The 26,014-nt window shown below is 35.1% G+C and overlaps 1 protein-coding gene across 2 annotated transcripts in view; it reads left to right on the top strand.

The window, feature by feature from the left end:
* The window catches only part of ADGRA3 (adhesion G protein-coupled receptor A3), a 62,979-nt gene that overhangs the window by 11,652 nt on the left and 25,313 nt on the right, over positions 1-26,014 (top strand). The window contains exons 2-8 of one of the 2 annotated variants that reach the window (XM_067298178.1): positions 4,320-4,391; positions 15,435-15,506; positions 16,865-16,936; positions 17,851-17,922; positions 19,638-19,798; positions 20,952-21,165; positions 22,090-22,254. In XM_067298178.1, coding sequence (XP_067154279.1) covers positions 4,320-4,391; positions 15,435-15,506; positions 16,865-16,936; positions 17,851-17,922; positions 19,638-19,798; positions 20,952-21,165; positions 22,090-22,254 — 828 coding nt within the window. Of the gene's footprint in view, positions 1-4,304; positions 4,392-15,434; positions 15,507-16,864; positions 16,937-17,850; positions 17,923-19,637; positions 19,799-20,951; positions 21,166-22,089; positions 22,255-26,014 lie in introns of those variants that run through there. The other variant, XM_067298179.1, reaches the window with a different exon arrangement.

The raw sequence follows: 26,014 nt of genomic DNA on the forward strand, positions 1-26,014 counted from the left end.
CTACTTTTGAAGTGGCTTCTGCTCCTTTTTCTGGAAGAGGTACAGGTTCAATCAGTAGAGCTTAAAATGAAGTCAATTATAACTAAAATACAAATGATTTTTCTGCTACCAAAGTTTGTAGTTTGCTTGCTTGTGTTGACTTGGATGTTTTCTGGCTCTTGTGTTTATTAATAGAAATATACATTTATACAAATATAGGAAATTCCCCCTTTTCTGAATGTATTTTCATGTTTTTAAATTTTGTGATAAAGTAAACCCCCCGAAATATATTTGGAATGTGCTTAATAAAGGTATATACCTGACTGTTCTTTCAAGTATGTTTATTTAAAAAAAAAAAATTCTTTAGTGTTGTAGTATCAGAAGAAAATGCTGGCCAGAACGTTGACCTGTGCAGGAAGCAGTGTGACTTGTTAGAATACTGTACTTTGTGTTTGCAGATTGCTCTTTTTTTCCATGTTGGTCCTACTTCTTTAAATTCTAAATCTTTTGATCATTTGCTTCCTTCTGGAAGAAGAAACAAAAAAGAAATTCTAATGTATCTGCATGCATGGTACGATATTTTTGTGCATCACCTTCCCTTTACTTTTTTAAGCTATTTTCTTTTTTTTGTTTTAAGTTCTTTAGGGAAATAAACTAAGCACTCCTGTTTGTTGGGTATTTGGAAACATGGCAACATAATGACATTTGTAGAGATTATGGTTCAGAGATTATTCCACAGTCTAGCTTCAAATACTGAAATATTAACAAAAAATAAAAAAGTATTTTTCTCGAGAAGGTGGGTATTTCCATGATGGAAATATTTTCAGTGAAATATGGGGGAAGGAGGAAACACTATAATTTATCCAATTTGACATGATAAGAAGTGTTAATATAACATTCTCCCCCCCCCCCTTTTTTTTCTTAAAAGTAAGCACAAGAAGTTAATTGGCCAACATACACGATGCAGTATAGGTTAGTGTGGCTCTTCAGCAAGAGTGATGTTCAAGTCTGAAGCTTTTCAAAGGACAGTTAATTTCACCTAAGACCTGAATTACTTTCTTCATTGATTATTTAGGAAACTAATGTAACTGTCTCAATTTTGGCAGCTAAATCAGGTGAATGAATCTAAAATCAAATGCTAGCTAGTCCAAGGAACACACATACAACACTGTTAATTGCATGTGAAGTAATGTGAGCGCTGTTTGCTCATTTGAAGATTAACAGAATGCTGTAAATAGAGAACAGTTTTGAGAGAGAGCTAATAAGCTTGGCTGGTACTGGCCATTCCTAAAATGCCTTCTCAACCTCCTGATTCTTTAAGTGGACCCAGAATTTTTTCACAGTGTTTTTTCCACAGTTTTGGGGGGGGGGGTGTTCAAAGTTGGTTGCATTTAAAACACTTGAAAATTATATAGCTAAGACTCATTAGATATTTTCAAGTGATGTAATTCATTGCCTGCAATCTGGAATTGATTGCACTATAAGTAGTCATGCAACGCTTTAACAAACCCCAGGACTTTTCTCATGCCACCCATGAGAAAGCAACACCAAAAAATAGTGATGTCTTAATGTTGCAGTACATTTGCTGAGCAAGCTTTGCTCTGTTTCCTAGTTAGTTCTGTACAGTCAATAGAAAAATGTACTTTAATAGCTATTAACTGGGCAGTCTGCATACTGGCGATCTTAATTCCCTTTATTTTTGTTTCTGTCTCTACTTCAGATAACTGTGGGTTGTGTTTGGAATGATGAATTTCACAACTGTTGCAAAGCACCTGTGTATAGGTACCTATGTCAATGTTCTAAGCCCAAAATGCTATCTAAAAAAAATTAATCTTAAATTATATTTTCTAACTTAACTGATAGCCTTGTGATACCTTCCTGAAAATGAAGACTGAGGTATGACATAAAGGTAGAATTAAGGTTGTACAGAAGAAGATTATGTTACACAGTTTTTGGTACACTCGGTGTCAAAATGATGCTGTTTTCGTAGATGGGTGTTTCCATGTTTTAGTTTTATTCATGAATTACTAATTCTTGTCACTAGATAATAAATGTTATGCCTGGGAGGAAAGTGGTGGATTTTTTTGTTCTGTTTCTGGGGGGTTGTTTTGTTTTATAATGGGAACTGCAAAGGATGCCTGGACGATGTATCGGACTGGAAAGAATATCTCTTAGCAGTGCTTGTAAGTGCTGGAGTAGTAGATGGTGTTCACTAGAGAGTTTTTAGAAGAACTCAAGGATAAAAAAGTCAAATGATGAATGTCTGAACTTTTGCTTAAAATGAACTTGATTTCTCAGGGTTGGAGGGTGGCAAATGTATTGCTGACTTTTAGAAAGGCATCAGGAGTTCTGGGGACCTACATGCTTCTAAGTCTGGTGTTTTCACTGGACGAATCAGCAAAACTTATAATAAAGAATAGATGTGGTGGATATGTTTATCTACTTGGAAAATTTATCTCCCTGCAAGTCTTTGGAATTCTATGGAATCAGCAAATGTATTTACAAGGATGATCCAGTTGATATGATGAGACATAGTGGCTTTTGCAGAAGGCTTTTTGCAGTCCCTTTCCAAAGACTTGTAATGAAAATATTATGTCAGCATAAAAGGGAAAATCATTGTGTGAACAACTAACTTGCTAAAAGATAAGAAGCAGGTGTAGGAGTAAATGGTTCTCCCTCTCAATGGAGAGAGGTTGGAGTGGAGTCTTAGAGGCCTGTAATCTACAATATATTTGTTAATGGCCTGTAAAATAGCGTGAGTAGGGGGTGATAGAATTTGCTGGTGAGTTACTTAACATAGTAAGGATGGGGGTCACCTGAAGAATTTTTGAAGAAACTTATGAAGCAGAATGACTGGACAATAAAATGTCAAAAGTAGCACATTGTGGAAAAATGAGAATCGTATTGGTAGGGGGGACAGTCCCATCTTCATATATAAAATGATGACCACTGAGCCGATGGTTAACACACAGGAATGACGTTTGATTTATGATGTAGTTCCATGAAATCTTCAGTTCAATTCTCAGAATCAGCAATAAAGGCAGATCAGGTGTTAGGAATCGCTAGGAAAATTATAGGAAACAAAACATAACATCATTATGCCACTGAGTAGATTCAGACTTGTCCACACATTGAATACTGTTTTCAATTCTGGTAGTCTTACTCTCAAAAATTTTTGAGATAATAAAGCTGGAAAGAGCTTAGAAATCATTAAGAAGGCACAAAATGACTTTCCTATGAGGAGTAATTAAGTAGAATATGAATCTTCCATCTGGCAAGAGACAATCTAGGATTCTACATAATTATGAGTGATAAAGAGAGGATAGATAGGGATTGATTACTGTTTGTTTCAGTGCAAGAACTAGGAAGCATCACATGAAGCTAGTGGGAGCTACATTTAAAACAAATGAGATGTCAGGTTCTTCATGTAATCGGGCATTGCTAAGGAATGTTGTGGATGACAAAATTTTACATGATTCAAAAGGAAAATGAGCAAATTCATGACAGAAAAGTTTAGCTATATAGAAACCAGATCCATCTAAGTAAGGAAACACCCAGCTATACAAGGAGTTTCCTAATTTGAGGATAATTGAAGGCTGTGAGAATCCTGAGAAGAATCGTATGCTTGTCCCTCTTGCTTACAGCCATTACTGGAGAGCTGGGTACTGGGCTAGAAAGACCTTATCTAGTTATTCATGTTGAAGAGGGAATTTGCAGCCATGTGGTTCTTCAAGGAAAGAAAAGAAGGCATGACTAGAAGTAGAGAAATGCTTGCTGAGCTTATTTACACATGTCTTAGTTCCTTCAGTAAGAGAAAAGAATTGCATTGAGGAGAAAGATGAATGCGTGAGGGACTCTGCTGGGAAAGGAGGCACGGCATGAGAGAAGCAACCAAGTGTTAAGGGCCTTGCTGTGACAGCAGAAGCAGCCGTGTGAGGAAATAGGGAATGTGCTTTGTGGTTTTGAGAACAGAAGTGGGTATGGATAAACAGGATGCTGAGTAAGTAGATCTGTTTTTATTTATACTTCATTTTCTGTTATCTAATTCTAATATTTTATTATGATAATCCTCTATGGGTAAGCTGTCTTTCATATGTTAATGATGTCAGCTTGCATGTTTTTTAGGGCACATAACATAGAAAATCCTCTTTTTTTCCTTTGTACTATTTGGGCAGTGCTGTTACATACACCTCACATAATTAACTAGGCATTGTAGTTTGACGTAAAGGCTGTTAAACAAAAAGATTGTGTAGAAAGCTTAGCACCAGAAGTGTAAGCTGCAGCAAATAATTGTATTGTCAAATTCGTAATATATTGATCTTGTCTATTTTTGTTTACAGGATTCTGAGTAACAATAAAATAACAGAGTTGAAGAATGGTTCCTTCTCTGGATTAAGCCTTCTTGAAAGATTGTAAGCACTTCTTTGAAAGCTGTTTTCACTTAAACTGAGTTGAATGTTGTTTTTTTTCATTAATACTTCTCACAACAAAAGGTCTTATTTAACAGATAAGTTTCCCTTTTTTTTTTTGGTAACTGAAGAGTTGGCATGCTTAAGTATTTTCTTCATGAAAATAAATGTTATGTAACAACATAAAGGGAGTTTAGCAAAAGCTATTTCCCTGAAACTAGGTGTAAAAGAAGAAAATGCAAAAAGAAATACCTAAACCCCACTTTGTCCAGGGCAGTAACTAAACGTGATGCTTTACAGGATGGTCGGGACTCTCAAATGCCTTCAGGCAAGGTTAGGGCAGTTTCAGTGGGAAGGGCTTACAAAGTGTCAAGCCCTTTTTCCAAATAAGTGTAAAGTATATTTAAAGTAGGAGATGGATGTAATGAAGACTCTAAATGGGACTATACGCAATGTAAGTTCATCGTTGACTTTCATAAGTTAACAGTTTTGCTTGTTACTACAACCCCTGTGTATACCAAACGTATGGGGGGAAAAATGGGAGCGAACCTGAAGGGCGTAACTTCTTTGACACCTCTTACTTCCTGTTTTAATTTTCCCTTTCAGATGATATTTCACCTATGGGATAAGAAGAAGCATTGTAGCTTCTGTTACAGTCAGCTTTATTTCCAGCTGGTAGAAGGTCAGGATTGGCAGGTTCATCTACCTGAGAGTAGTAAGCAGAAACATTAGAAGGTAGGGATTTTTCTAGGCCAGTTGACTGGGAAAGTAGCCAGTTTCATAATCATCTTGCAGCATCTAGGAAGAGTTCCAAAGGACTTCTGGCTTCAGGGGATTAAAAGTATTTTATTCATCCTCTAACACTTGAAGGTTGCAATCCCAGTCACCTGGCCTAAATAAATCCAAACACTTCCACCATTCCATCCCCCACATGCCAGAAGAAAGATCTGTCTTCTGTACTGATGAATAAGTTTATTGTAGAAACAAGTCTTTGTGCCAAAGAAGCAAGGCTATCAGCAGTGACTGCATTCTAGATCTCTGCACATTATTTTTGGCAAGGGTGCCAAAGGCATCCTTGCCCTAAGTAATAAAAGCATCTGCTGACAGTTGTTAGTTTTTGTAAGTCATTACAAGTTTCAGACAGGAAGTACTTGAAATTCTAATTAGTTGGACGTGATCATTTAAACTCCTTGTATGAATCCTAATCTTAATTTTATTTAAAATAATAACCAGTTTTCTTCCATTTAACTCCTGTCATTTAAAAAATTTTTTTGAAGTTATTTGTATGTCTTCTTTCATGATAAGGAAAAGAAACCAGTAAATAATCCATCATATTTTGGGTGTGTAAAATGATCTAGGATAGGCAATATTTTAGATTGTAAGGTGGTCTAATTTGAATGAGATAATGCACCTTCTTGTGTGCACTGGTGTAGGACTTAATACATCAGTGAATGCTCATTAATTATTTAGATATCTTCATCATAAAGGAAGAGGATAGCTAGCAGGGCGTGTTGTTCATAAATGACCATTTTTTTGTGCAGAACTCTTATTTAAAAATTGTCTATTTAATCTTACCCAAAATAAACCTTTCTGCTTTACATGCTCTTGTGACCTGTGCATGTAGCTTGAGGATGGAAACTAATCATGTGAATAAAATGATTTTTCAGACTTAAATGAATAAGACTTCCAGTTGACTCTGTCTTCCTGTGGGAATTGAAGCGGACAGTATACCCTTCCCTAAGTAAACCCAAATAAATCCAGTGTTTTCAGTGAGTTTGGTTGTGTTCTATACAATATTCAGTCATGATACTCAGCAGTTGGAGAAGACAGAAATACTGTAATTTCCCTGAGCGTTTTCCACAATTGGTATCAGACAGGACTTGAGCTCTGAATTTCTTGCCTTGAGAGTTTAGCCCCTTCCATATTCTGGAAGGGTATCAAGGTTTCATTGAGCAACCTTAGTTCTACCTTGAATATTTCAATGAACTAGACAGACTTGTAGATTCACTTGTAGGTTCCAATTGTGGCGGTAATATGTTGTTTTGCTTTTAAAGTTAATGCAAACAATTTGAAGAAAGACAATTATGTATTTTGTTTACATCTATTTATTCTGCACCCCATATATGCTTACCTGAGTTTAGAAATGGTTGTGTTTGAGAAAATAATACTGTGTGTGCTTCCTATACAGGTCTCATTGAGCTTCTAAAGTCTGCAAAATAAAAGATACTAAAAGTTAAAATAATTATTTTCTTTGTTGTATTTGTTCTACCTGCAGTGTTCGAAAAAAGAAAAACTTACTTGCTCTTAATCATATGCTGGAAAAGATCTATTGGCTGTATTTCACCCTTATTTGATTTGCTTCTTGACTGATGGGTTTCCAAGGATTTTTCTTTTGGAATCTCTTTTGTGGATTTTAATATTGTTGTTGTTTTTGTTGAAGTTTTTAACTTAGCCATGACACCTTCCTACTGATGGGGAAAAAGGTATACAAATGATGAACCAGAGACTGTGGTCTTTTTTTAAAAACTTCAGTTTTTATGTTAGTTTTTGCCAACCACAACTCCCAGGAAAAAAAGACTGTTTTCAAATGTTCTCTTTCAAGGAAGTGACCAGATAAGCCCACAATAGAAATGTTATTGCCATTTCCTTGATACTGAAAGCTTTCTAAAATGTGGACATGTAGCTGAAAACTAAAAAAGGCTAATGGATGCTTCTGTGAAAGAGAATATTTGACTGATGGTGGAACTGTGAATAGCTATGTACTGTTTCCTTCAAAAAACTCATGTAAAATAATCTCACCTCAATAGTAACAGACATCAGAGTTCTGGTGGATGTGAAGGGAAAAAAATAAGAGGAACAAGGGCATGAAGCTTGATTCTTTCCTCCTAAATAAAAATACACCTATTCTCTGCAGTGGATCTGCATGTCAGGTAGCGAGTAATCTTGCAGAGCAGTGTTTCTCTCCCCTGGCCTTCAGCTTGCTGGCAGAAATTGGAGTGCTCAAGTGTCTGGCTCTTTCAGACATGGAACAGAAACACCCTCCCAATTTTATAATAGTATGTCTGTATTTGGAATGCTAAGCTGTTCTCTGTAGCATTGTTCTATCCTGGATTTCTGTTTTTCATGGATTTCTGTTTTTCTCACTGAATTCTTTACCTCTCTAATATGAAAACTTTAGAAATAAATGCAAGGGAAACTTTATTAACCAACCTAGGAGAGCAGAAACAGTCAAAGAACAAATAACCTTGTTTAGTAGTAAAAACTTTTTTTTTTAAGGGAAAATATAATTACAAGTAGGCCAATATTTGAAACAGTCCAGTGTAGTCCGAGACACACTAAACAGAGTGCTGTGAATGTTCCTGGATATGCTTAATTTCGCTTACTTGCTTACCTCAGTCTGTGTCCGTTTTCATATGTGTTAAAGTTTTACTGGCTGATGTAACCACTAGTTTTGGCTCCCCTCATTAAACTATGATTTCAAATTCTAAAAATTTTAAATATTTTTTATTCACTTTCCAATGGGGATAATTATCACTTTACTAGTAGACTGTTGTATCTTTCAAGTGGGAAAGATAATATTAAGCTTATGAAGCTGTAAGACATTGAATAAATCCTCTTATTTTTCTAAAATGGGTTTTAATAGTGGTGGGTAGACTACAGAAGCAGTTAAATAAGTTATAAGTTTTGGTAAGGAAAACAAAAGTCATGCTTCTGTCACATTTATGAGATTGCATAAGCAGCTGACTAATTCAAAATAGTACCTTTAAAAGCAAAGAATGTGTACAGCTTGCTACAGAAAACGTTTGCTTTTAAATTTGTTTTATGTGCCAGAGTTTGGGGAGTGCATACAGTCCTTAATTGACCAGTAGCTCTTCTGTGGGTATTAATAGTTTAAAATAAATAAATAAATAAAAGGCACTCCTCAATAACTAAATATTTTAGACTTTATATTAAGTAGTTTCAAACTATATTCCTTAATGTTCACTATGATAATTTGCATGTCTCTAAAATTGCACCAGTTTTGGCAGTTTTCTGCTTGCTTTTTTCTTCTTACTGCTTACCCCCCTCCTACTCCTTTTTACCTCTTCTAGGCTTTTTTCTTTGTAGATACTCCTTTCCTCCTGCTTTTTAACAGATGAAATGGGGATAAAAGAAGTAAATTCAGCCAGGAATTAAATAGTTAATTCAGGCAGTAGCATCATCACTGTACAATACTGCTTATCAAAGGAAGAGATTCTATATGCCTTTAGTACTTGTTTGTTCAGTTCATGTAATGTTATACCTAATAGTGTTATAGGTAAACGTGACAAATTGACAACCACTCGGGCCAGGTTGCATAAATCCCAATTTAATAGAATAATTGAGCAAGTCACAAGTAAGCAAAACAGCGCTGGGCGGCCGGGGAGTCTCCTGCTCCACCAACGGCGCGCGCGATCCCCCCCTCACAGTCTCCTTATATGCAATTCCAGCTCCGGGTATATGTGGCACTTCCTGTAACTTCTGCGGTTGCGCCGGCTGTTGCTAGGGGGTCTTCTTCAGCCCTCTGGTGGTCGTGGGGATGAAGGCTGGAGTCTTCCTCTGCATTGTGTGCCATATTAGGCTATCTAAACTAACATTGCCGCTTCGCTAGCTCAGCTCAGTTTTCTCAGGTGGGGTACATGCCCCCCACCACAGGCTGTAGGATGTTCCCACAGATGTTCCCAAGGCTGTTTCTCACTGATGTAACAAATTAGCACATACCACAATACAAGATATTCCCAAGGCTGTTTCTCACTTTGATGCAACAAATTAGCACATATCACAATAGCATATATTTTTGCTGTATCTCCTTAATGCTTTTCTGGCAGAATTTGAGTGTATAAATGTTTTTAAACAAAGAGTTTTCTTTTTTAAAATTAAACTAATGTCAGGAACATGTACATGCATAATAAATATTTTTTAATTGCATTTTAAGCTATATTCTGAATCCTGATAGATTCACAACTGCATAATTTCATCTGTTAACACAGTGAACTTGTTTTCTCCTGTTTCTCGTCCTACTTTTGGGCAAGAACAGAAAATGTTTGTCTTGTTTAATGAAGTTTTACATATTTTTGTGAGTGGTTTCTGTGGGTTCTTTCAGTTCCTTAGGTAAACTTGAGCATATGGTATCTGCACCTGGCAAATTCTTGTCCATTAGGTTATCATTTTGTGCCAGCATGTTATCTGCTGACATCATCCTGTTTGACAGTTCCTTGCCTTTACTGTTAAGAGGGAGAGATTGTTTCGTCTGTTGTTTGCATGTTCCAGAATTATGGGGAACAACATTAAAAATGCTGACCCTAGACAGATATTTCAAATCTGTTTGTTTGTAGTTTTGTGTATGCATGTTAATTTATAAAAATGTAGATTTTTATAATGCATTATTTTGTGAACAGTTGGTAGGTTACCAAAATAAGAGTTTTGTTCTATGGGTGGATGAAATATTTATTAATTATAGTGGAAAACAGTTGTGCTAATGTCAGTACATCTACTCTGGTAGGAAGAAGTTCGTGTAAATAATGGCTGAATGATAGTAAGCAGGTCAAAGATTTTTACTACTATCAATAGTAATCCAAGTGTATATATGAAAGGATATCAAATATTACAGTCTCCACAGGCTGATGTTGTTAATGCTGTATTTTGCTATGTATTTCCTGCTGTTTAAACGTTTAGATAACTTCTTGCACAACCAATTTTTAGCAGAGAATTTTTCATCTAGTAGATGCTTGATTTTATATGGCATTAACTGTAGTCCAGCAACTTAAAAGCAAACTGCTGTCTTCCATCCTGGGGCTAGTTGATGCTGCCTGTTGATTTTTGCCAGGATAAGAGAGATTACTTTATAAATTTATGAAGTACTATTTTTCTTTGTATGTGAGGGGGAGAGGGAGAAGAAAGAGACAGGCATGAAATTCAGTAAGTTACTTAGATAGCAAAAGAAGGGTTTGATATTTATTGAACTGAAAATAACGGGAAGGGTTTACCAATGTATTTATGGGATTTACTAATATACCATGGAAAAGGGCAGATATGTGGTGTGAAGGGTGTGTTATTTGTGAAAAGTCCTTTTTTTCTTCTGTCTGTTTTTACAGCACCAATCTACAGATATATGGATGCCTTAAATATAAATTGAATCATCTAATGGTGTTTCAGACAGTAACAACTTCTGATTTTAGTTCTTGTTATAGTGCTGCTGAGCATGGGGAAAGATGGACCTGGGTTCTAATGGTGAAATTGAACTTTTTTTTTTTTTTTTTTAATAAGGGACTGGAAAGTGTCAGTGTTTCTTGTTTGAATATTATTGAGGAGAGAAATGGTTTTATAAGTGTCAGGACCTTGTGCTCTGTTCTAACCATAGTTTTGGTTTCAATTCTGAATGCTTCATCCCTTTGTTAGCTGCAGCTCTTCCAGGAGATGAGCCTGTTAGGTTAATTCTTTTCCACTTCTTCCCCCTGCTTCACAGGTAAGTTTTGAAAGATGAGTGGCAAGAGGGAAAATGTGGTTTTAGTCTTTGTTGAAAAATCTGTAATGTGAAATTGAATGGTTTGGACTGTTATGAACTATTGGAAATATCACAGAAATTAATTGAAGGAAACAGAACCAAACAGAAGAGTTTTTCTGGTTTGGGCTACTGTAGCTTTTGTGTAGTTTGCAGAGGTGTAGTAGTCAGAGGCTTTTTTTTTCTTTCTTCTTAATGATGCTGGCATTATATCTTCAAGAAATTTTGACTGCGTTGTAATTCACTGGTGAATTCTACAGCTAGTGTGATGTGGTGAGACACAGCAAAACAAAGTCGCTGTTGATTACTTTAGACGCAAGGAGCTGTAAAAGGCATACATAAGAACTAAAAAAAACTCTTGACTTTTTGAGTAGTAACAACAGCTTGTAAATTTTCATTTGCAAAGTGCCCATGGCTCAGAACTGTCTAGTGTCTCTTTTTTTTTTCTTGATTTCTTACAAACCTGGACACTCTCCAATTGCTTTCTCTTCTTGTATTTTTCTGTTTTGTTAAGATCATCCAAATCAGTGATGGATTAAATCCAATTTTCCTTTCCTAGGTATAGTTACTTCAATCTGGTGAAACAGCTCCAGCAGCACTTGATAAAATTTGAATATAGTGACCTGAAAACAATTCAAAATCTGAGATGCATATGCAGTAAAGTATTGGGCTTTCAGTTATCAACAGTTTTGATGGTAGCCTAAATATTTGGTTCACGGATGGTGAAAACTCAGTAAATTTAGGATCTCTCCCTGAAATGCAGCAGGCTATGTACAGTGCACAATTTAAATCATACACAGTGAATGGTGAGGAAACATAAAAAGCGTGTAATCAGTAATAAGCATTTATTGGATATGCCTACAAAGAATAGTTAATCTGTGCTCCACAGAGCTGTGGGAGGGCTAGGGTGGATTTATCCAATGCTTCATCTATTTTTGTAATCTCTTTGTTCCTTTTCTTCCCCCATTTCCTCTTTGAGAAGGCATTTTGCATATTAAGAGTCCATGGTAGCTCATTTTTCTCTGTCCTACATTAATTTCAAATTCTATTCAGGAAGAAAAGATTATTTAAAGGTAATTGGGAGGACTAAATAATGTACATATGTATATGTATGCATTTATGCACACAGTATAATAAGGTAATAACTAAGGCAGTCTTCATATGGCTGAGATAGAAAAGGGTCAGTTGTAATATATATATGTACACACACACAAGTAACCTTTAAGTATGGAATTCCAAGTAATTAATTTTTAAATACATATGCACGCACTGTAAAGTCGTAGGCAATTGGCCACTGAAACATTCAATTTTAAATTCAAATGAAATAAAAAAAAATTGTTGTTTAAATGGCAAACTATAGTCAAATTCAAGTATTCTTTCATTAGGATATTTTCATTATCTTAATAAAATATTGTTAAGAATAGTTGTCAGGCATTTAATATATATTTTTGCTTGTTATTTAAGTTGCTATTTGCCTACATTACTTAGTCAAAAATTTCAAAAATATTCTAATTGGACATAAGAAAATCTTTCGCAGTGAGCGTGAGTAGTTAAATGCTGAAAGAGGTTGCCTGATTACATGTTGGAATCTCCATTCTTGCAGATTTTTTCAGAACTTGACTGGACATGACAGCTGAGCTAATTTAGCTGTACTCTGAACCAAAGGTTGGACTATACGACCTGAACAGATCCTTTCAGTCTTAATCAGCTAGTCATCTTCCCTAAGAAATACAGGGGCATCTTCATGCACAGTATTCTGTAGATTTAAGAAAAAATTAGTGTATTTTTTATTGATTATCACAGAAAGATTACTCTACTGCCTGGCTTGTGTTTTATAGTAGCAGTATTTCTAATTGCTAAATGGAAAATGCAGTTGTTGTAAGATAAAAGATATGCTCATGAGCCAGAGCTTGGGGAAGTCATAATATCACCCTAACCGAAAACCTCTTCTGATAGATTTCTGTAAGTGTTTGTGTTTAAATAAACTTTTATTTGGACTAATAAATATCTATAACTATATCTTGTTGGTTGAGCTTTGCCAGAGAAAAATAATTAAAGTCAGTGGATAAGATTATTAAATTCCTGTTGCTAAAAATTAGTAGTTCTGTTGACACGTATTTATGAGTGGTAAAAACAAAACCAAAAACCTCAAAGCCAAACACAACTTTCTAATGAGACTGTATTGCCCCTTCTCCCCCCTTACATGAAAATAATTTCAAGTTTGTTAATTTAGCAGCAGCTGTTCTTTATTTAGAAACTAGCCTAGATCCTCGAGCCCTAACAGTTTTACCAGCCTGAGTATCAACATCTTTTAGTATTTCTGAAGAGCTGCCAAACATGTCAGCACTGTGTTAATTTTGTACTCTTTAATTGTCTCTTATGTTTCACGGTTTTTATTTGCTAATATTTTAGAGAGATGGGACACAAAGCTAGTGCTTTCTAATGACTGCTGCTGGGGAAAAAAAAAACAAAACAAAAAACCAAAGACTCCCCAGCTGTTGCAGTTAGAGGTTGAGAAAGAGCTAACAAATGCTTTGTGTATTCAGGATGACTCTTTTTTAATTACTTTGATATGGTTGTTCATTAATGCGTTGCTATGCACTATACATTGAGTTTCATAGCTTTTTAGAAGAAATTTATTAATTCTAATGTAAGTATCCTTCTAATGGCATATTAAAGGGGGGAGGAAGAAAATATTGTGTAAAAACTAGACTAGTCAGTTTTTATCAGCTAACCATGTAGAAGCAGATAGCAGAAGTAATAAGACTTTTGCTTTTAATCCTCCCACTCCCCCCACCCCCAAGACAATGGATTTAAACAAGACATTTCAGGGAGTAATGCTTTGAATTAAAGTAATGAAATTCAAGATCACTAATAATCTAGATTAGTGGATTTCTAAGGCATGCTGTCAAGGCTTTTTTTTTTCCCCTCAGATTTTCCACAAGGAGATTTTCTATTTAAGTGGTAGTTGCATGATTTTAAACTAAAACTTTAAAATTCAAACAGTAAGTATCATTTATTCTTCCTTGTCCCAAAGACTGATGATGACTAAGTGATGGATAATATTTGGTTTTCGCAGATTCATCATGGTCTCAATACCTGATTTATGTGCCTACTGAGAGAGGCCTAAAAACTTTACAGTTCTGCATCTTCCTAACATTGCTTAGGAAGGAGCTGGCAGTCCCTGCTAGAAGTGTGTGTGTATATCAATATTATAATTTAATTTTAAAATTAATTTATGGTAAGGTAAATGTAATCAATATTTAAATAATAAGGTATTACTTTAATACTTCAAGTATTTAAAATGTTTATACATATTGAATGAGGCACTGAGGCATGATCTGTGGTACCATGGCATTGCCTGTTGCACCAAAGCTACAAAGTATTGCTTATTTATCTGGCTGCAGGATGAGGATGCTATTGTTTAATCTTGGTGAATTTATTTTTTCATTATGTATATTTCTGTGTTGGTAGATTGATTAATCCTTTTGCACTGTTTTTTTTTTTGGTAGAATTATTAATGTTGTGGTAGATTTAGGAGATGCTTTTTCTGTCACCACTTGCTAAAACTTTGATTTTAATTGGAATTAGGAATTTTGTTTTCAAATGCAAAATATTTGTATATTATGAAAAAATCAGGACATTTCCTTGTGATAATAAAGGCAAGAGAGGTTTCAGATGACAGTATAGTACAAGTTTTGGATGAATAAGGATGCAGAAATATTTTTGGCATTCATGCAGTGATAAAGGTTGTTCAAAACTGTAGATGCTGGCAGACGTTTTCTGTGATATTTAAAACTACAGAATGTCTGTAAAATATCTCGAACTAAAACGCCTGTATCACTTGTACAATTAATGAAACAGTTTAATGACATAGTCACTTTAAATCGCTCTTTGCAATCTCCTGTTCTGGAAACTTCAGATTTTAAATCTGTGATCTGAGTGGCTTTTTTTTTTTTTTTTTTCCTTCCCCACCAGCTTTATTTGGGATTCTCAGCCAAGGCTTTGATTCTGTGCCAGTAACATTGGTTAACATTGGTTATCCTTCAGCAATGTTGGTTATCTTTTCTTGGAAGCTTTCAGTGTTGTATCTTTTTGCTGCATTTTTAGGATTGTGATTTGCTGCTCGTTAGATATTGGGCAACACTAAAGTAACAAAATTAGACTCTGTACTAAGCAGCGTTGTACTGTTTAATGAGCAAATATACTCTGAGTAGCTATAATCTCTTCTGACAGTATGGTAAAATATCTTTGACTATATACCCTTCCGTTTGCTGCGAATTGATAGAATATTTAAAGGAACACACATGTTTATATTCCTCTTCCTAGTTAAGAACAAAATGTAACCAATATATTTCAAAATTTGGAAGTCTGTGTTTAAAAAAAAGTAGAAATGTGTCGTGGGTATTGTGTGTGTTATTTTCAGACAAGTTGGAACAGGTTAGGTATATCTTTGTATGCATGTATATGTTTGTACGTAAAAGGTCAGTTTGTGATAAATACAGTGTCTTAATTTTTCTCCACAGGGACCTTAAGAACAACCTCATTAGCACTATAAATCCAGGAGCTTTTATGGGGCTTTCATCTCTAAAAAGACTGTAAGTAGTATGCCTAGCTAGTCAGTTTAAAAAAAAAAAAAAACAAAAAACCACACACAAAAAAAAAAAAGGTGTGTGGATGTGTCTCATGGTTCTGGAAATTTAAAGACAATGAAACTGTTATCTCTTAAAAAATTGGATAAATATAACAAAGGAGTCATTGCCAAACTGTCGACGTAAAAGTTCATATTCCTGCTTTCCGTCTTATGACGAAAGAACATCTACCGCTTGTGGCTTGGCGATCTCCTGATCGGTCCCGGTAAACGTGTTAAGCCCGGCCCGGCCCGACCCCTCTGTGGTTTGTTCCTTGCTTTCTGTGTTCTTCTCCTCTGTCTGTGGTGCGGCCACTCGAGACGTTCCTGGCCGAATGATGATTCGGAGCTCTGATGCCATTCCATGGTGCTTTGTTAAATGTGATTTTTCCAAAATATTGTAGGAGAACACAGAGTCCCTAGATAACAGTGCTGTTACTACTGCTTTATTTAAAGTTTGTGCCAACATATCTGTTAGAGCGTTTTGGAGGGATCTATACCTTGACTGAAAATTCTGTCCCTGATGAAACTTGAAAAACAAGCCCTGAGCATGACAGACATCCTTTTGTTTTTTCTTATTTATTTATTTTTCTCCCCTCCGATTTTCAAAATATCAGGGGCAGCTTTTAAGTTGCAGAAGTCTTGGTGAATTTTTTTTCAGGCCTTCAGTCAGCATGCAGCTTTCCTTCTTAAATATTCAGAGTCTTTATGTTTCTTTGTGACTGGTCGGATGATCTGGCTCACTTAAAAGGAAATTTTGTTGGTAACTAAACTTTTCAAAACCTCAGAAATCAAGCTGAAGGACCAATTCTGGATCTTTGTTACTTGGAAGCTTAATTTTTATACCTTTAAAGCTGTTTGGCAATTTGACTTAAGACCTATATTGTGGTATATAATAATTATCGTATATAATAGAAGGTCATTATGGTATACAATAGAAGAGGTCATATTTATATAAAATAAATGCACTGGTGGTGTAGATATTCTTTGGCCAGTGAAAAAAATTGAGCAATGTAGTTTATGTGAATATATTATTAAAAAAAAATAAAAATAAAAGGCAGCTTGCTGCTTAGTGATGTAAGCAAAGGCTAGGCTCATTTAATACAGGCAAACCATTACTACTTTAGAAACGAAACAGGGACTGCTGTCTGTGTGCATGGGTGCATACCCACACAACAGCACCTTTTGATGTTGCTAAAAAAGACTAAATGTAGATATGATGCAATCCATTACTCATGAATATTAGTTGTGAAGCACTTCAGTCTGTAGACTCTGTCATTTTGAAATGAAACAATTTATTCTAATTTTGCTTTTTCCTTTTTTTAGAGACTTAACTAATAACAGAATAGGCTGCCTGAATGCAGATATATTTAGAGGACTTGTAAATCTTATTAGATTGTAAGTATAATTTTGTTGTGCCATAATTTCACTTTTCATGCAAGTTAACCTTCTTTGTTTCAGTGGGAATATATTTACTTAGTTTTAGGTATGTGCTTAAAAGACGTGGAGCAAGCCCCAGGTTGTGGTTTGTTACTCAGTAGCAAGCTTATTTAATAAAAAAAAAAAAGGGAGGGGGAGATTGCAACCAAACCCCTATTCAGTGGGCTGTCTGCTTTGCAACCTTCCTTCTGCAGGTTCTCAGAATGTATAGTGGAAAAGAAAAAGTGACAGATTGTACAAAATACTTTCCTAGAAAAATATTTCAGGATTATACAGGCTGTAAATATTTATATCTTCTACTGCAGCATCAGTATGACTGTCCTTTGCTGGCTTTGTTGCATGTACTGTAGTTTTTCATTTACATAAACAAAGTAACCTCTAAGATTATGGAAAGTTTCTTTGCCCTAGTTACGATGCTTGTGTGGTGCTTTCCCTTTTTAGAGAACATGAGATATAAAATGTTTTCGTTAAGTATTCTGCAATATCTAAACATTTTCTTACAGTGTGTTAATAATAACACCTCAGTTATCTGTCTACAGTGAAGCTAATTTTATATTTCCTGAAGCTTATACCAAACATGTGCTAGCTGTTGCTTTAAATAAAAATAAATATTTGCTTTGAATCCTTATTTCCAATCTTAAAATTTTTCAGCTAAAAGGGAAATATTGGAGAACTCTTTGTTTGGGGGATTTTTGCTAGGCTATCAAACCTGATATGGTCTTTGAAGCCTTATAAATTAAGACACTGTGTCCTTCTAATTGTATCTTGTATGTTTTAAAATAATGCTATTTTGAAAAGGGAACTTATTTAAATAAATTCCAAATGTCAGTTGCTTGAACAAGAGTTCAAATGATTATACTTTTATCTTTTAGAAATCTTTCTGGAAATCTGTTTTCTACACTCACACAGGGAACATTTGATCATCTTGGTTCGCTAAAGTCTCTGTAAGTAGTGGTTCCTTCTCATCTTAATTTGCATGATCATTTGTGTTCTTCACAAAAGACATTTTATAAATTATAATCACAAAACATGTTTCCTAAAACACTGTTTTGAAGCTAAAAATGTCCAAATCAAAATACCCATAGTATTGCAGATTGTGAACAATAGATTCCTACATTAATGTGAATACTCTCACTTGATAATATTACAGTTTTGTTTTGTATTTTTAACGTAACAATAGTTGTTTATTTGAGTAGGTGTGTGGGAAGTGTAGATACAGATGTTTGCATGAGCATTTAAATAACTTTCTTCCAAACGTGCTATTTGTCACATGACTCTGAGAGAGCAGAGCTATACCAGCATCCAGACTTCTGAAAATTCTACTCTGTAGGTACTGCTTATTACTTTATTTAAAATAAATACCATCTTAAACCTTACTTTTTTTAATAAAGGGAACAAATACTTCTAAGGAAAACTTAGTTCTTGAAGAACAATAGAGTTTAGTTACACATAACAGTGGGTACATATCAACCTCACTTTTTTTTTTCTTGCTCTTTTAATTTCATATGAACTGTAATGCTGTGTAAGGAAGGAAATAAATGAAAAATTATTAGTGCTGATTATTAGTTTACATTTTTCATGGCCATCGTGATGGCTGGCTCACCATACTGGGACTTTCTAAAAGCTCTGACTTCTTCAGGCTTTGGCATTGAGTTAATTTCTTGTTTATAAAGGCAAAAGCTTTCCCCCGGCTCCTGATAATTGTTCATAATTTGTTATTCCTCGTATATTAATTGTGTACAAAAATAGTGCTGTCTAGAACACCATAGGTCTAAAGAGAACCTGGATATAAGTGCTTCTATTTTAAAATGTGTGTGTTTTTAGGATCCTGTGAACAAAGACCAAACAGAGTTTCAGATTAAAAAATCATATTAAAGATTCAGATTAAAGAATGTTAATTGTCTTTGAAGTGTTCTGCCTGTGATGTGACACTATCCTCTAGACATTTGTAAAAAGAAAAATAAATTAATAGTAAATGATATGTTATTAATAGAGGTAAAAACAATGTAGGCACAAGGACCTTTGATGCATTTTTAACTGCATCTAAACAGATAAAATATTAATGTCATCTTTTAATTTTGCTGACTGCGACAGGCATTTTTATGGGGGATTTGGTATATCATTTTAGTAGAAAGTGTTAAATTACATCGATTTTATGAATCAATTAAAATCCTATATCATTTTCATATAGTGCAGAATAAAACTATCGTGGGGAGTGTATGAGTAGTGGCTCTCATAAGGGAAATAGGTGATAAGATATTTTTATATTTCTATAGATTTTACTGTTAAAGCATTTGAGTGCTAAAATAACTTTTTGTCAGTGAGGTGTGTTTTCTCTGTTCAAGCCATTGCTTGTTATTGCTCACTTAAGCAGCATAAACTCTCTTCATTAAAAAAAGATATATATTTCATATACAGATATTAGACACTTCATATTTACAATTGGAATTCCTTTTCTTGGGATGTGTAAACCTGTTCTTGAGATGGTAACATGCAGAGTGTGCTCTTTTAATGCATTTGTAGGTCATGCTTGTGTATTAAGTCTGACCACTTGTTGATGAACTATATGTGACCGTGATAGGCACTCTAAAGCTCTTTAAAAGGTTTTCAGAACTCTGAGTTGTATTTTATCATTGTGAATACCCCTTTTGTGTTGCAGAGAATTTCAGACTGATTACCTTCTTTGTGATTGTAATATATTGTGGATGCATCAGTGGTTAAAAGAAAGAAATATAACTGTACGTGAAACTAAATGTGCCTATCCCAAGTCACTTCAGTCCCAAACAGTAACTGGTGTTAAGCAGGAGCTTCTGACCTGTGGTAAGCATTCCTGACAAGCAATACTTATTTTCTAATACATTCTCTATTCCGTTACTATTGGTACACGGTTTGTTTGTTTGTTGCTCTGAAATTTAGCATTTAAATGAAAGTGATCATGATTCTTTTTCCAAGGCTGACCTTTAGTCCTGAGCCAGTTGTTTGTTTTTTGGAAATAAAATTGGTGATTTTAAATGTTAGTCTGTAGAAATTAAGCATGAGTGGCACTCTTTAGGGATAAACTCTGTTGCTTGCTAAACCTTGTTTTAAGGGGTTTTTACCTAAACTTAGGAATAGGAAACTGATGGCTTTTTTCCTTGTTTCCAGAGTTTAGCTGTCTCACTTCAGACATGCAATTTATTCCAAGCCCATGTTTCTGAAGTTAAAAGATCTGTGTTTGTTAAGTTATTTTTTTATTTGGTGATTCTGTTGTTGACTGGTCTCCAATGGAAATAAAAGGGATAGGGAGAGTGAGTGTAATGGCTTCCTCTGTCCTGGTCAGTTATCTGATTCAGAGCTGCATGCAGGAGTAGAAAACTCGTGAGAAAATCAGTCATTCTGGCAGTGTTTTAGCTAAACTTTTTAAACATCTGAGGCATAAGAGCTAGTTGTGCTCTACCAGTAGAAAAGAATATGCTGCAAAGAGAGAGGAGTAAACAGATGAGGAGAGGGATAGCAACCTCATAAGCTGCCATGGCAAGATTTGATAAAGATTGTTCTTCAAACCCCTACATATTAGAGGTTTCTGACAATGGTATCTTATTTTGATGAAACCTTGATCAGCTTGCTTAACTACTTTGTTAGAGCTATTCTGTCTGGCAAAATAATAAAACATACATCTTTGTGATTTTTAAGTAGTAATACTGAGATACTGTGAAGAAATAAACCCATAAACGGTTATTTTTCACTGCAGTTTAATTTTCACTTTTGAAATTTATTGCATTAAAGGAAAACAGCTTGAAAAAGGATTTGCCAAGAATTTGAATTTTCAAGATCTGATGCATCATATGTAGTTTTATGTAAATCTTGTGAGCTTTAGCTGACAAAAGCTTATATCAACAACTGATATCCAGCTAGTGCTGTTTTCTCCTCTTTTGATAAATGTGCTTATAATGGTTTCTGGCTGTTAATTGTGTTTTTATTTCATGAATTCTAGAACCTCCTCTTGAATTACCATCTTTCTATATGACACCATCTCACCGTCAGGTTGTCTTTGAAGGAGATAGTCTACCCTTCCAATGTATGGCTTCATATATTGATCAAGACATGCAAGTGCTGTGGTATCAGGATGGAAAAATAGTTGAAACTGATGAGTCCCAGGGTATTTTTGTTGAAAAAAATATGATTCATAACTGCTCACTGATTGCAAGGTGAATCCTTAAAAGAGAACCTGTATTTCCCATCCCCCATTTCTTGCTGTATCTGATTTAGTAACTGTTTCAATTGCAAGTAAGTGCCTCTTATCCTCACTGAGCGAACATATGTGCAGTCCTATGTAGACAGAAACTTCCCTAGTGGGGAAGTAGTCTGTGATTTCACACATCATCTCTTAAAATATCTTGTTTTGGTCACTATTGTTAACTATTAGAGGAGGAACTACTACTGTCTGATTGGACAATTCCTGTGTAAGGAATTACCAAACACTGTTTGCATAAAAGAAAATGATAGTTTATGGTGGGATACATTTGTTCTCTTAGAACGTTAAAATAATGAGAACAAGGCTTTTAAGTGAACTATTCACGTATTCTTTCCTCTTCTCTTTGAGTATGCCATGATTGATAGCACTGAAATTCTCCAACAGAGATAAGTAGCAGTGCCTCCACCTGCAGCAATTTTTTGACTCATTCAGCATCTCCAGAGTGATCCTATATTCTTTAAATGTATTAAGAAAATTAGGGCATCTGACTTTATCACAAGTTTTGCATTTTCAAAGTTATTTTAGTTTGTAGTTTCCACAACAACTATTTAGAATTTTGTGTTGAAGAGTGGTGATAACACTTGGGGAATTTGGACTTCTCTTCTTTCTGAAGTCAAGAAACTTTGTTCCCTTGGCTATTGTTTTTCTTTCATTCCTTCACATAGTTGAGAGTTAGAAGAATACTAAATATTTCTCTGTTACCTTTAGTTCATTGATTCATAAATAGTTCTGAGTTTTATAAGTCATTTACAATTGTATATAATTGTTTGCTTCTTCCGTTGTCTTTTTGTGCTGTATTCATCTCCTGGTAAAAGCTTATGTTTATTTTGTTGCAAGACTGGTGATTTTTATTTTTACTTTTTTTTAATTTACCCAGTGCGCTGACAATTTCGAACATTCAGGCTGGCTCCACTGGAAACTGGGGTTGCCACGTGCAAACCAGACGTGGAAATAATACAAGGACAGTAGACATTGTGGTTTTAGAAAGTTCTGCGCAGTACTGTCCTCCAGAGAGGGTTGTGAACAATAAAGGAGATTTCAGGTTGGTAACATCAATTTTGTTTCAAAGGAGGAAAAAAAGTCTACCTAACACTCTCCCTGCCTTCCCTAAATTATTGTGCTTAAAAGGCATCTATTTAGATGTTCTTTTGTAAATGGTATGTAACAGATTTTTAGTTGTGCTAAACTAGTGTGTATTGAAAGAAGTGCACACTGTACTGTGAAATCCTAAACTTTGAGCTTTTTAACCAGCACCTTTGGAAGAGATGGAAAGTAAGTTATAATATTTTTGAAATGTATAAATGAGATTAATGGAATAGAACAATACTTTTTAGACTATTTGTAAATTAGCTTTAGAATGCATACTGATTTGGGCTTGTCCACCAGGTTTACATTCTGTTTTTAAAGCTCTCCTGCTCCCATACAGTCAAATCACTATGGCTCATAAAATATATCTATTTTTTTCCTCTTAATATTACAGTAAATAATATGAATACTGTTTCCTTTTTATGATGGTTGAGACTGTAGTGGCAGCTCTGATATTCTGTAGTGTTGGATGTTGCAGAGTATTTTGTCTTTTATTCTTATCTCTTCACCTGTTTTCCCTTTTCTGATCTTTCTGCTGCTGGTCACTCTAACAACACGTTACTCCTGGAGGTGCCAGCTGTAACAGATAGCTTCTGTATAGATTCTCTATAAGTAAGGTAATTCCCTTTATAACTACTCTGTGTTGTACCTCCCTGCAGTAGTACCTGCTGAGAATTAGTGTATGTTGTTAGCATATGTCCTTAATACAGTTGGAGGGTTTTTTTTCAATGTAATAACTGCTTTTGTCCAGTTATGTGCTCCATTTTCTTCTGCTGCTTGGGTATGTTGGCCTTTTGTTTGCTCTTTTGTTTACTTTTACAAACTTCTTCCTTTCCCTGTGTACGTTAGGGTTCTTTAAAGTTTTTTTTCTTTCTGTACAGATAATCTAAGACCATTAATCTTTTATTTTAAGAAATGAAAAACAAGTTAAATAATGTTGCTGGGACATAGTTTGTGGGGGGAGAGAAGACAAGCTTTCAAGTGCAGAAGGCCTTCTCCAGGTTTTAGCAAAAATTCAGGTAAAGTCCTGGCTGAGAACATTTGTTCCAAGTTCGTCGTCTTTATGTTCATCAGTTGGACAATTTGAGAAAATGGGTAGCTGGTGTCTGGGGAGTAATAAGGGAAGAGGTGGTAAGATCATTTGCTCCACAGAGGCAGTCTGGAATTCCTGAAGAGCTTCACTTTCACACTGTAATGAATTATTTATATAAGAAGCATATCCTCCCCTTACACTGTGGTGGTTGCCACTTCAGGAATGAGCATTACATCAGGAAATGAGAGCTTCCTGCTTAAGAGAAAAGGTGAAGAAAGTCAAACAGATGCATGCAGTATTCACCAAAGAGCATATACATCTATTTAAATCACTTATATATTTTTTTATGATACAAGTGTGAATTGTTCTTCTTTGATTTGCCATTAGAGGTGAAAACAGATGGTAAAAGCTTATTTGAAAGTGTTTTCCATTAAATTAACCTATGCTGTTCAGTGATTGTTCAGTGTAATAGGTTTTTCCCCCTCTGGAATTCAGCGGAAAGAAATAAGATTTCAGGAAATGTTCAGTTTATCAGAAGGTTCACTGTGTCTTGGGCTTACTATAACAGACTCCCATTTGTAGATTAGGTAGAGTAATACTTAAAGAGTAATTTTTCACCTTTTGAGACCATATGGAATTCAGGCTTTGACTAGTGAGAAAATGGTTCTGAGCAGATGGCTGTAAATGATCCTAGGTGAATTTGGTTTTATAGTTTTTTCTATTGGAACTGGCTAGTCATTTCAACTTAGAAGCTGTTTCAAAACTGACATCTAGGTTTTATCCTATCAGAGATGATACTTCAGTGTAGCAAAGGAGGAAGTCTGTGTCATTAATGGTAGTTTGGTATGAGTTTAAAAAGAGTAGGTCAAAACTGTCTTGATCATGGAAATATTTTTTTATTTGGATATTCTTTAAAGTCTTATTCAAATAATATCCTTGAATAAGTTGCAATCCATGATTAAATATAAAATACAATTTGCATGTTAAAGTATGTCCTAACCTGTAAATCCTTCAACTGTTGTAGTCGGAATAATTTTGTCCTGATAGTTGATAGAGCTCTATCTTGAATATAAGAATTATTCTTTTGAAAACTCTTACCCACAGGGCTTAATTAATCTTAAGACTGTAATTGTCATGTTGAATTTAGAGGAGAATTACTAAGTTGTAATAATAAAAAATATTGTACTACTTGTAAGTTAATGAAATTATGATATAAAAATTCATTTATTGTTGCTAAAAGTTAACGTTGGTTTAAATAAATGCTTTCAAAATAGTTAATATGCATGAAGGATTCTTTTATAAGCTCATGGTCTGGCTTTTTTCCCCTCAAATGAAATTACACTACTTAAATGTAAATGAACCATCTTTTTCCCCACAGCTGTCTCCTCTCATGTATATATGATAAATTTTAAGGATCTAATTATAAACAGTGGTAAAGTAAGAGTGTTAATACATTCTGAATTTGCACTTCTGTTAGCAACTGGGTAAACAGTGAAAGACATCGGAGTTTAGGCTTACGAGCAGTGACGAGTGCAGCCGACCTTACAGAGCCTTTGTTTCTGTGACGAGAGTTGCGATTCAGTTCACCTTGCAGATGGTGCTGCGGGAATGCCCTCTCTGCGAGAATGCCCTCCTGGGCTCTGGGGAAGTGCCGAGTGCCTCATCCCGTACAGGTGTTGGGAAGAAACAGTTCGTGCCAGAGAAGGGTCTGCATTAACACTCAGTCAGCAAAAACAGAATTAAGGAAGAGTGGGATCAGCGCTCTGGCTGCTTCACTACTGAGCTGCAGAGAAACTTGCATCAGCACAACGAGTATTGTGAATGGGACAGGAAAGAGGATAAGGGACATGGGGAAGGTGTAGAAGTGCTTCTTTTAGTGGTTGTGCTCACTTATGTTGTTTCCATGTATGTGAAATTATGACAGGAGGCCTGGGAATCATCTCGTCAGGTTTAGTGGAAAGTTTTCTAAATCTTTAGACTAATAATATATTGGTTTTATTTGCAAAATGTTTCTGTAGATATTTAATTTTGTAAGGAAGCACAAGGCACTGGTTATATGACTGTCTGAAGTTGTTAGTATCTCTTTAAGAAGTTCATGGTAAAAGATGATAAAATGCTGTTTAGGAAGAGGAATGAAGTAAATGCAGGAGAAATAAAGGGACAGTGAAAAAAGGGAAAGAGGTGAATCAAAAAAATAGGGGAAGTGGAGAGAAGAGCAAGGAGAGAGACAATGTTGTGATCACCTAATAATGTCTATTGACCTAGTATTACACTGAAACTCTCTACCTTTTTTCTACTTGTTGTCTACAGATGTCCTAAAACACGTATATACCTTAGGAATTATATTTGTTTAGAACTGTAATGAAAGCTCTGTTGCAGGAAAAAAATGTTTTCTATTTAAGTCCTAGTTCTTGACTTCAGTTTCTCTTTTTCTAATGTTTTAGAACTGGGAGTGAGAAGTGAGGAAAGGAATTACATGTGCCATTTTTCAGTGATACTACTTGTCTGGTCTTGCAGTTTATGCCATATAACATCTGGGAGAACCACAGACTTTGAGTGCCACATGATCTTGGGCTAATTTAATCTGTAATATAGCACATTCAGTTAAAACTGACCTGGCCACACTGTAACTTAAAATGCCTTGGAGAAATACATTTTTCAGAAAATTATCTTTAAAAGCAGA

The sequence above is a fragment of the Apteryx mantelli genome, chromosome 5 (genome assembly GCF_036417845.1).
Source record: "Apteryx mantelli isolate bAptMan1 chromosome 5, bAptMan1.hap1, whole genome shotgun sequence".
Lineage (NCBI taxonomy): Eukaryota > Metazoa > Chordata > Aves > Apterygiformes > Apterygidae > Apteryx > Apteryx mantelli.